This window comes from Dipteris shenzhenensis, chromosome 30 (assembly GCF_047967505.1).
Source record: "Dipteris shenzhenensis isolate YYH24624 ecotype China chromosome 30, Dip_SZ_1.0, whole genome shotgun sequence".
NCBI lineage: Eukaryota > Viridiplantae > Streptophyta > Polypodiopsida > Gleicheniales > Dipteridaceae > Dipteris > Dipteris shenzhenensis.
This window is the reverse complement of record NC_141625.1, coordinates 18,632,566-18,645,154: the sequence shown is the minus strand read 5'-3', so window position 1 is coordinate 18,645,154 and position 12,589 is coordinate 18,632,566. Positions and strand designations below refer to the sequence as shown.

General features: G+C 43.3%; 1 protein-coding gene across 1 annotated transcript in view; it reads right to left on the bottom strand.

The window, feature by feature from the left end:
* LOC147881799 (uncharacterized) overlaps positions 1-7,822 on the bottom strand; it is a 58,940-nt gene extending 51,118 nt beyond the window's left edge. Inside the window, exon 1 of the mRNA XM_087401455.1 lies at positions 7,706-7,822. Coding sequence (XP_087257581.1) covers positions 7,706-7,822 — 117 coding nt within the window. The remainder of the gene's footprint in view (positions 1-7,705) is intronic.
* Between the last annotated feature and the right edge of the window lie 4,767 nt (positions 7,823-12,589).

Genomic DNA, 12,589 nt, shown 5'->3' with positions numbered 1-12,589 from the left:
TACAAGCATGACATCTTGCACATTCTGTTTGATCAAATGATATACATATTTTTCTTTCTTGTCCCATTCTGCCTGTGCTTGGACCTCGCTTGGACAATGGCATGATCTATTGCAGATGTGGACACTATTGGTGCAGGTGTAGACCCTTTGGCTTGCACTGCGGCAATGATGGGAGTTGCTACTAGACCGTCGGATGGTCTAGGTGTAGACCCATCGACATACTCTGATTTATCTTGAAGTACAAGAATGGTCTCCATTTGGTATTTCCATGTGCCATAATTTGAGTTGTCTAACTTAGAAGATGCCTCCAAATTAAGGTTGCTAGTGGTAGACATGGTGCAATACAGTGCTCAAAGTGCATATGAAAAACATTGTCTGAATCAACTACAATTTGAATTGTTAGTGAAGATAGAACTGTAATATATATCAATCTATTACAAGGATTGTGTGGCAAATGATGCTGGGAATAGCCAAGAGGCTTTACAAGGCTCAAAAGATGTGCACAAATGCCAGAAAAATAGCCTATAAGGCTTTACAATGGTGGCATCTGATTGCAAAATCACATAATGTGAAATTTTCCCTCCACTGAACAATCTACCATATGAAACATCTTTAGGAAACTATCCACATTCTTTTGTTGACTCATGAAGGTGCTATTTGAGTCTCTCTAGAACTCAATTCCAGAACAATAGTGCATAAGTCCAAGATCTTTCATGTCGAACTCTGTAGATAAGTCTTGTTTTAGCTTGTGGATGAAGCTATCATTACTTCCTATTACACAATCAGATCATCTACATTCAAAAGTAGTAAATGAATGCAATACCATTTGGCATCATCCACTGAGGTCTCCTCAGCTTGTTGATCCACTCTATCCTTGGGAAGTGGTCCGGCTCTGTCGAAGGTTGCTGTTGGGGGAGACCTTCCAAAGGTACGAAGGTGGGCCACAAATTTTTTTGGATGTGATGGGGAGGGAGGTCTCAAGCAGTTCTAGAAGATGCATCTGCTGACCCCAAGTGTGTCGTGGTGAAGGGCTGTGACATGGAGGGCTATGTAGAGGTGGTGGGATTAGGAAAATTGGGATAGGTATTTAAGGGAGAGTGTAGTGGGACGGTTGGAATTATGGGTAGGTGGGGGGTTTGAGAGGTGTGGGGGTGGACAGTGGAGTTAAAGACACGGATGTCCATATGAGTTTCTTCTTTGGAGAGAATGCGGGGTAATCAATAGTGGAGGACCCGCACAGTGAAAGTGGAAGGTGTCTTACACTATGCAGGGTTTGAGGTCATGAGTGTCGAGGTCAGTGGATGCATCAAGGATCTACTCGTACTCTACCTCCTTTTGACTATCCAGTTTGACCTCCTCTACGGGTTCCATACAGGCCAATTCTAGTTGATGGTATAACTGGTTATATTTCTCGAGTTGCTCTCGGCAAGATTTGTGTAAATCCTTGATCTGTCGCGATGCATGGCTGCGTAGGTCTTCTCCACTTCGAATATGTATTGGTCGAGTGTTTGTTCGGCATCCATGCTCTGGATGAAGAGGGTGTCGGCCTTGACCATTTATGTTGTCGATAGTTCCTTTTTAAGGGCTTCATTCCTTTCTTGGAGTGTTGTTGCTAGCTCTCTTGCTTCCTAGTCATCTCTTCTAGGGACTTCCCAATGGCTTGTAGACTTATGATGTAGCCATTTGCCATTTGGATCTCCTCAGTGAGCTGATGGATGCATTACTAATCCTGGGCTCGCATTGTAGATGCCTCTGCATCAACTTCCTCCTCTCGAATATGTTGTGGGCTATATGGATGCCTTGTAGTATGAGGAAATCCATGAAGCGTTCCTCCATTAATTTGGTGTGTGCTGGTGTATGCTCCCTTAGTTGTCTGTATTCAGAGGGTGAACCATATGCAATGTTTGCATAGTGGCCGAGTGTTTCATGTACATCCATCCAGTTTGTGGAGGAGGATGTTGTGGATTTTGTTATGGGGGAGAGAAATGAGGCAATTTGCTTCAAGAGGTCAGGGATCTGCTGATGAGACTAAGTAATTCGACCAGTCGGCGGGTCCTGGATGTTAAGGAGATCATCTTAGCCACCACCTGGTTTGTGTGTTCTTGCTGGTGCCGGTCTAGGGATTGCATCACTCAGCTCATTAGACCAGTCATGAATTTTTTATGGAGTGGACTTGATGGCACGGCAGATGTTGCAGCGAGGGTGGCCTGGGAGATCATTATTCTCCCTACTAGGGAAGGGGGCCTTAATATCTCAATGGCCAATCCATTCACTCCTCCTTCTGCTATAAGCCAAATTTGGATTTTCGTGTTTCCTATCATACTCTCTCTCTCTCTCTCTCTCTCTCTCTTTCTTCTCCCCCTTCTCTCTCTCTCTCTCTCTCTCTCTCTCTCTCTCTCTTTCCCCCCTCTCTCTTTGTCTCTCTTTCCCCCCCTCTCTCTCTCTCTCTCTCTTTCCCACTCTCTCTTTCTCTCTCTCACTCTCTCTTTTCCCCCCTTCTCTCTCTCTCTCTCTCTCTCTCTCTCTCTCTCTCTCCCCCCCTCCCCTCCGCCCTGCGCCCCACTCGCCCGCCCGCCTCGCCCGCGCCCTCAGCCTCCACCCCCCCTCCCCTCCCCTCCACCCTCCCCTCCCCTCCCCTGCACCCTCCACCCCCCCCGCCACTGCTCGAAACCCCCCGTTGCCATGGCGCGAGAACCACCCCCCTCGCCGCCGCCACATAGAATTCCCCCCCTTAACGAATTTTTTTAATTTATTATTTAAAAAACCCTAACCTAACCATTCATTTAATCCTAGGTTAGTTTAACATAGGTTAGGTTAGTCTAACTTAGTTAGGTTAGTTTAACCTCGGTTACTTATTACAGCTAGGTTAGTCTAATTAACCTTCAGTTAGTAACTAACTGTAGTTAGTAAGAGTAGTTAGATGAACCTCCCAATTATAGTAACTGGGAGGAGATAGGTTAGTTTATCTAACTAGAATTATCTTGGTTCAAACCCCTCAGTTGGACTTAAAGTCCATTCACACCACCCTTAAGACAACCCCCCCTCCCAAAAGCTAAATTTACCCCTACTTTAACCCCTCGTAACTCATTTGTTTGGGACCCAAACTGGACCCCATTTGAACCCAGATTTCACACACGGAAACATCACACTACGAGGTATTTTTCCAGCCCATTTCACATCATTTTAGCATCCCTAGAACTTGCTCATTCATGCCCCCGTATGGGCCTCGTTTCGTACAAATTCACTAATATCTTCACGCCATGACCTCCGATTAACGATCTGTCTGCACCGGCACAGTTCCCTACACACGTAGGACAATCTTAGGCACATTGTTAACATGATAGTACCTACACCAACTAACACCACTCTAACCCTCCCAACACAACTACATCCACACCCACACTTGCCGGCAGAGACGTCTGAATGGTACCTAGACCTTCTAGTGGAAGAGCGTGCCACATGAGACCTACTTCAAATAGAATTTAAAAGATGCGAGGCTACAAGATGATCTCGCTCTCCAACTAAGCAAGATCGAACAAGGCCGTCGAGAAGATATACACACGTACCTGGGTAAGATGAAAAGATTAATCACCAAATGTGAAGTACCTCATGGCATGGTTTATTGCAAATCCAAAAGGATATGAAAAAGATAAGCAGCTATGAAACGTTTAGTGCTGCTCATGCGGCAGCCATTGACATCGAGGATGGCATGACCGACTCAGACACTAGCAATGATGATGGCAGATCTAGTGCGCAAGATAAGCGCTCAAAAAAGGGCAAATCAAAGTCCACTGCTGAAACATCAAATGAAGACCACCTAGAGGCCATGACTGTGCAGCCTGAAAGAAGACATGATGTAGGCCATCGAACAAAAACTTCACTTGTCTTAGCCGCCAACTCAAACATATCCATGGCGAGAAAATGTCTGGTGTCCACACTGTATGGCCAATCATATAACAAATGAGTGCTCGGTCCTAAGAGCCAGGATCACTGCACAAGCAAATCCACCACCAAGGTTGTGGTGCCATATCTGCATCATCGGCGGCCATGATGAAAACAATTACATCTTCAACATGCACAATAACCCGCCTCGACCTCAACAATACCAAGCGACACCCATGCCAGTGTATAGGCAACCGGCACTTGCACAAGCGCCCCCAGCTCCGAGGCTAAATCCTATTCCCGTTCGGAAACAAGTCCCACAACTACTCAAGAATCCGAATCCACGACCATATCCAAGAGCACCAAATCCAACTCCTCAGGCAATTCCAATACATCAATTACAAGGCAAGGAAGTAGACTCATCATTTGAGTATGAAACAGAGTACCCAGTGTACTATGTAGAAGGTGCATCAAGCACCGATCAAGTGCTACGGTTGTGGAGAAAATCACCGAATCGCAGAGTGCCCTCATCGTGGTAGCCCAGCTACTTTCCAACCACTCTACAGAGATTGTGGCATAGGACATGCCTGTATGGATTGTCCCATGAAAACTAAAGCCCCACAACAAACAGAGGTTAAGCCTGACATCCTAATCGGCATCATTGAGGTGGATCATCAAAGTCTGGGTCCGCGGCAAGTGTAATATCACAACCTGTAAATGTAATTACATGCCAACAGAAAGAGGCCACTAAGGACCCTAACATTCCAATCCAACCAAAGTGACTTCTAAAAAAGAAAGCACAAGTGCCTCCACCTCCGCCAAGCAATGAGCAGCCGAGCTCATCCACATCAACTCTCGACCCAAATGCAGAGGTGGAGAAGGCTCGTTTTCAGGCACTTCAACAATGGGTACAAAAGGAACAAGCTCAATTTGAGGTTGAGAAACAAGCTCAAGACCCAATCCATGACTTGGCCCCACAAAGTATTGATACTGTATGCGAGCCTTTGTTCCAACAACAGACTCCACAACATAATGTACCGCCACGTCGACTTGAAGGAGCCGCACTCTTTAGCATCCTGAGTTGCCCTATGTCAATTCCCATTGGAATCCTCCTATGGAATTGTCCCAATCTCTGGGAGAGTTTCAAAGGATGGATTGAACTCGCAAATCCCCCTCCACCTATGAATGACATCGAAGATATCCCTGTGCAAATGGGTGAGAGAGATGACATACACAACATTATTGTGCCTTTGATCCACAAGGCATATGATGAAGTCCAAGCCATAGTGGATGGTGGAGCAAGTGTAAATGTCCTATCAAAGGAGCTCTACGAAGAATGGGGTCTCCCACCAATGCAAAAGGCTAATTTCAACATACGCCTTGCCCCAATGATTCACGGGCTAAACCCTTGGGAATAGTAAATGGCGTGTCCACAAAGGTCATAGGAGTTTGCTTTTCCCTTCAATTCACAATCTTGGATCTCCCCAAAAAATCCTATCAAATCTTATTGGGATGTCCTTGGTTACGGGAAGCATCAGTCCTCCATGACTGGGGAACTATTAGAGTGACAATCTAGAATCACGACACCACAGTCAGGGTGAATGTGGGGATAGGAGCTATAAAACCAATTGTGCCTAGAGCATTGGATGACACATCTTCAACGACAATTTCAAGCAAATCAACTCCCTTGCAACAGCATGCCATAGCGGGTGATTCACAAAGCAATGTAAATAACTGGATACAAACATTGGCAACCATCGACAACTGCCATTCATTAGACCCCATCTTCTCACAAATTGATGCTAAGGTGCTACAGGTAGATCCTCCACTCACACATGAAGAACCAATCAATCTAGAGGTGCCATTCTTTATGGCTAACCTCGAGTGGGATAATGAACCTGAAGAAGGTACCCATACCAATGATGACTCATATTTTCCTTGGGACCTTGAAACTGAGGCTGAGAATGCTAAAATTGAAGATCAAATCTTTGATAATGACATAGCCATTCTACATGCCCTAATGGCAGTCAAATTCCCAAAAGTTGAACCTCCAAAATTGAATAACAACAGAAGATCCCGCAAGAAAGTTGGAGGAAATTGCAGAAAAGCCAAGGCCGAACACTTCAATGAATTCAAACGAGTCCAAACAAGGATCGTCAAATTGTACCTTACAAAGCTAGCTCCCTCAAAATCAGACCCACTGCCTCTTGAATGGTCCCTTGGAAACACCTTACTAGTGGAAAAGTTACCCCACAATTCCCAATGTAAGAAGTGTCAGAAATATAAGCCACATGTGCGGATGAAGCTTGAGCAAGAGACTTCAAAAAAAGAAAGTCAAAAAGAGCCTAACATATTGGTAAATAAAACTATACCACCCAATACACATGGCACATGTCAGGCTATAGTTCAACACCATCAGAGGCCGCCGATCTTCGAGAAGTGTCAGAATACTTCAAGAATTACACAAGTGGCAGTGTGCCAATAGCAATGTCAAGACCACTAAGAGCATCTGAAAGCCTAATTATCTAGTGTGCCCCAATGGGTGCCCAAGAGCAGATCACTGACTACTATGGATTCTATTTCTACTTTGACATCAACAGTTGACACAGTAGACGCACAACTGCTCCTAAAAAGGAAGCACCACAAGAACTTACTGTTGCTCCTACATTGCAAGTACTAGCTTCAGGTACGAACATAGGTACCGAGTGGTTCCTCAAGTCTATGAGGACCTTAAAGCCATACTGCTTCGAATATATGCTAGTGCCCAAACCAAGCAACTCGATAGAGATGAGTTAATAGAGCCGTTTGTTCCTAACTCCAAGACACAGCTCTCTACCCTCTTAAACTAGTGCAATCAACAAATATGCATCTTGGAGAGATGCCAGGTCTGCCAAGTCCCCGTAAAGTTAATTCCTCTAATCATTCCTTAGGTCTAGCTGCTGCTGATAATAGGAGGCCCATCACATAGGTCAAAACCTAGAAAGTTTCAAAGTTTCAAGATAATCTTGTGCACCTAGTATCCTGTAAGTCCTGGTGCACTGCAAAAATATCTCGTATTTGTGTGTGCTGGGTAGCCTCCACTGTTATTATTGCAACTAATATGGAGTGTTGGACCCGAGACAAAATAATATATGTAAGAAATAACTTTTCTCAAAACAATCTCATCCTTCTTTGGCATTTTTTTTTCTTGAACATCATATGGTACCAAGTCTGCTATCATATCAACCACATGAGGCTTGCTTGTGAATTGACTCATCAAATACTTGTAATGAACCTTGTTGATTGATTGATATACATAGTGAGCAGGATCACAATCACACAATGTAACTAGTATCAAGAATGTCTTATTTTTCCCAAAAGGATACATATGGGAAAACTTTTCCCAAAATAGTTGACCTTTTGCCTTTTCTCAGGAAATAACTGCATTGCTTTTCCTTCATCTGGTCGTGCTTGGTCCAATGGTTGAACCATCAAACTGGTAGACACATCCATGCAAATTGTATCTCCTCTGATATGTTGGTTGCCAGTAATATCAATTCCTTTATTGATACTCATGTGTACTACCCCTTTCTCTCCTTTGATGCTTGAACTCTGAGTTTGTTTTGTTTCCTTGACTCATTCCTTTGTGAAGTTGATATTTCAATTTTCTTTTCTCTTGAAGCATGTTTATTTTTTATGACTCTCCAGTGTTCTAATCCATTCTTACATTCTCTTGGCACATTATGGAGGACATATCGCCATCCATAGGTACATCAAATTATTTTCTCTTCTGAAGCTTTTTTGATCATCTTTCTTTGTCACCATCTACCTTGGGACCTTTTACCTTAGGTATATTCTCCTCTATCTTCCTCACATTTCCATATTTGCACATAGCTACATAATATGTAAGATCCCCATCTACCAATTGAATGCTTCTCCTAGAAAAGACATAATTTCCCATTGTATATGGCTACTTTCCCTTCAATGCATCTTTAATCAAACCGGAATAAACCTTAGAGGAAGAAATTATTGCTTCTTAAATATTAAAACAGTTTTCCTCTTCTTAGTTGTGAAAGCCAAAAGAACTCTCTCTCTTAGTATAAAAGGAATAGATGAACCCTATATGTGGGTCTCAAACCAAACTCAACTAACCTAGGTGGCATACTAACTGAGCCACTAACTAGAGTACATAAAGATAGTTGTCATCCAGCTATTATTCATGGGCGGTGTACCACCAACTGCATCTACAGCTAACAAGTTGGTGACATAAATGCACAACGGTCACCCTAGCATATCATGAGTGGAGCTCGATATCTCAACACTCCCCCTTGAGCTCAATCCCAATTCATGCACACCAAGCAGGTCTCTGAACTTGCGCAGCTTCTCTGCACCCAATGCCTTCGTGAATATGTCAGCTACCTGATCCTCTGTCCTGACATAAACCAAATCAATAAAACCTACTAGAACCTTGTCCCGCACATAGTGATAATGCACCTCAATGTGCTTTGTTCTAGCATGATAGATTGGGTTATTTGCCAATTGTATACTGCTCATGTTGTCACAATAAATGACAATTGGCCCATCTGTAGACTGATGCATATCATAAAGTAGCTTATGCAATCAAGCTGCCTCACATGCAGCCATTGCTGCACCCCTGTACTCAGCCTCTATGCTCGCCAAGGCAACTGTAGGTTGTTTCTTGCTGCTCCAAGTGAGTGCAGCACTCCCAAAAGCGAACACATATCCACTGGTAGAGCGTCTATCAGAAATACTACCAGCCCAATCAACATCAGTGTATCCATGCAACTGTATCTAAACCCGAGTCTCATAAAATAGTCCATACTGCAATGTGGACCTCACATACCTCAGTATGCATCTAGCCGCATCCAAATGCAGTTTCCTTGGACCTTGCATAAAGTGACTTACCAACCCAACAGCATAGCTCAAGTCTGGCCTAGTAATAGTCATATAAATCAAACTTCCTACTATGCGTCTGTACATAGTAGGGTCTTCCAGAAGCTCACTTGCATCTGTGCTCAACTTCACATTCTGCTCCAAAGGAACTAAAATAGGCTTACAGCCTATCATCCCATATTTGGACAGCATGTCCAATCCATACTACCTCTGCAAGAGCCATATCCCACTTGTGGATCTAATCACCTCAATGCCCAAGAAGTAACGCAGCTCTCCCAAATCCTTCATCTCAAACTTCTGCTTTAATAGCATTTTCACATGAAGGATATCTTCATCACTATCACCTGTGATGATCAAATCATCAACATAAATGACAAGCAACATAATACCTTTCTCTATTTTTCTCACATAAAGTGAGAAATCTGCCTTGGAAATCTGAAAGCCAATAGTGACAAGATACTATCCTATCTTCTCAGACCATGCTTTGGGTGCTTGCTTCAAGCCATACAAGGCTTTCTTCAACTTGCAAACAAACTCAAGATGAACAGAATGCACATAACTTGGTCGTTGCTCCATATAGACTCTTCTTGCAAATCACCATGCAAGAAGGCATTCTTTACATCCATCTGATGTAAATATCGTCCCTTTGATGCAGCCATAGCAATGACTACTCTTACGGTTGCCATCCTTGCAACCGAACTGAATGTTTCTTCATAATCAATGCCATATGTCTATGCATATCCCTTGACAACTAATCTTGCCTTGTATCTGCTCTGTAGCATATGCTTCCAAGGCATCCATTTCTTCATCCATGGCTTTCTCCCCTTTTTCTTTTCCCATGGCTTGCTCAAAAGAAGTGGGTTCTGGTTCTTGTATCACTTTGACCATATAAGCATAGTGAATGGCTGTAAATCCATCATATTTCAGCCTATCCACAGGATACTTAACTCTGGTAGACCTGCGCAAAATAGGCTCACTACCAAGTGCTCTCAAAACATCCCTTGTCTTCCTTACTCTAGGTGTAATAATAGAAGGAATACCCAACTCATCATTAAGGCTCTGTTATGAGCCACTGGATTCACCTTCCACATAAGAGTGACCTACATTCACATCAACCATGGGCTGATCTACTTTCTCTTTTCCCTTTCGTGATACTTGCATACCACTATCTGCATTGCTTTGAGGAGATTCTTCTGATCTCAATCTGCCTATCCATGGTGAAGTATGTGAGCCACTGGTAGAGGACACTATCATCAATCACATTTACTGGTTTATACCAGCTGCTCATCTCATCAAAAACAACATCTTTGCTCAGTGTAAACTTACGAGTAGAAGGGTTATAGCATCTATACCCTTTTTGCTACAGAGAATAACCAATAAAGATGCACTTCTCAACTTTTGGATCCAACTTGGATCTCAATTCATCTGGCACATGAACATAGGCAATGCAACCAAAAACTTTCAAATGAGAAATATCCAGTTTCCTACCAGTATACCTCTCCTCTGGTGTCATGCCATGTATTGCTATAGTGGGAGTCCTGTTCATTATGTAGACTACTGTAGCAACTACTTTAGCCCAATAATAATCTAACAGGTCTTTTTTGTTGAGCATGGCACGAGATACCTCTCCAATATGCCTGTCCTTTCTGCAAGTCCATTTTGCTGTGGGGTATGACTGCATGAATATTGCTACTTTATGCCATGCTCTTGCAGGAACCTTGCAAACTCATTTGAGAGGTACTCTCCCCCTCCATCTGACCTTAGGCATTTTATTTGCAGGCCTATTTCTTTCTCAACCATGGCTTTAAAAGCTTTGAAATGCCCAAACACTTCACTTTTCTTTTTCATAAAATACACCCAAACTTTGCTGATGAAGGTGACCTATCTAAAATGCCAAATGGTTGACTTTGGTCTTCCTTGTTGTATGCAAAAGTTTGGAATACAAGCTTCCTCTTCTCTTGCAAGAGTGTCTTTGGGTGTTCTCTTGTTTCCCTTATAATGCCTTTGTGTTTGCCACTCCACCCCCCTTCACTCTTCCCTTCCCCTCTCCCTCTCCCACTCTTCTCCCCTCCCCCCTTCTCTCATGGAAACACATTGCAACCATTGAAGAAGAGCCGCTTGAGTGACACTTGCAGACAGCTTGTGCTTTACATTGCTCTCACAAGGAGTAGCTTGGAGTGGAGGCTCCATCAACATTCCTTCAAGATCCTGACAACATGTAAGTCACCATTGAGACTACACATCTTATCTTCTTGGAAGATCTCTTGTATATGATTGAGTGTATAGGAGACATCCTCGATGTTGATATGCTCTGCTCTCCATATAAGCATGAGGTGGGAGTGCTGGTGTGTCTTAGCGAGAGGAGGATCCATCTGGGGTGGAGCATGAAGGGGTGGAGCGACGGGTGAAACAAGAAGGCACGAGGCCAATACCTAGCCATGTCTCATCATTGGTGGGGAGGTCGGAATGTGCAGACTCATCTATGTCCTCACTCCCACTACAATATGTGCCCCTCCTAGTCTTTCTAGGGTGATCAATGGTGTAGCCATGGGTGGTGTATTAAGTAGGGGTGAGCAAGTCTCATCCCCTCCACCCCAACAACTACCCTTATCGGCCTTCTTAGAGGCAAGACGATTGACCCCAGGTGCCTATTAGATAGGTAGACCTAATGGTGTGGTAGTCATGGGTAGGGAAACCTAATGGTGCAACACTAAATGGCAACACCTATCGGGTAGGCAATGCTGATGGTACAACACTAATGGTAGAGGAGAGACACCAACTGAGGTTATGTGACACTCGATAAGACTCTAGTATGCGATAAGGTCCTCCAGGCTTATGGAGGATATGAAGTCCTTGGGACTGAATATGCCATGGCCTCCCCTAGAGCTTCTAGACTGCTTAGAGGGAGAAGAGGTGCATCGAGAATCCATATTGAAAAAGAGAAACACAAAGCCAAATAGGAAAAGAAAGTTACATAATTGAAACTGTAAAAATGCAAAAATCTAATTAATGCATAAATAAGAGAGGAAGGATTAGAAGAAAAAGAGAGGAAGGAGTAGAAGAAAAAGAGAGGAAGGAGTAAAAAAAAAGAGAGGAAGGAGTAAAGAAAAAGTGAGAAAGAAAGAAGAAAAGATAGAAAAAGAGTAGGAAGAGAGGAAGGAAGGAGTAGAAGAAAAAGAGAAAAAGAGAGGAAAAGAGGAAAAGAGGAAAAGAGAGGAAGAGAGGATGAGAGGAAAAGAGAGTAAAAGAAAAAGAGAAGACGAGTAAGAGGTAGAAGAAAGAGAGGAAAAGAGAGAAAGAGAGGAAGAGAGTATGAAGGAGTAAAAGAAATGGAGTCTAAGAAAAAGAGAAGAAGAGTAAGAGGAAAAGAGTAGGAAGGAGTAAGAGAAAAAGAGAAGAAGAGTAAGAGGAAAAGAGAAGGAAGGTGTAAGAGAAAAAGAGAAGAAGAGTAAGAGGAAAAGAGAAGGAAGGCATTAGGGGAATTTTGGACTCAAAAAGGGCCTCTTCCATTAGGGGCTTAAAAATATGGATTAAGCTCTTGGCCAATGAGGAGGCTCAAGCATTAAAAGAATGGAGGTTTCTTCCCTCTTTCTCATTGGTGGGACTAAATGGCCCCCACCCCAAGTTACTAGGATTACCAAAGTTAAAGACTTTAGGGAAAATCGTGGTTTTATAGTGATGGTTGGATCATGCTTGATCTAATGGTTGGCATGACCTTTCATCTATTCACTCACATCCATTGGATCATGGATGATCTAATGAATAAGATCAAAGTGATACATCATTATATCATGGATGTTGGATCGTGGCTTGA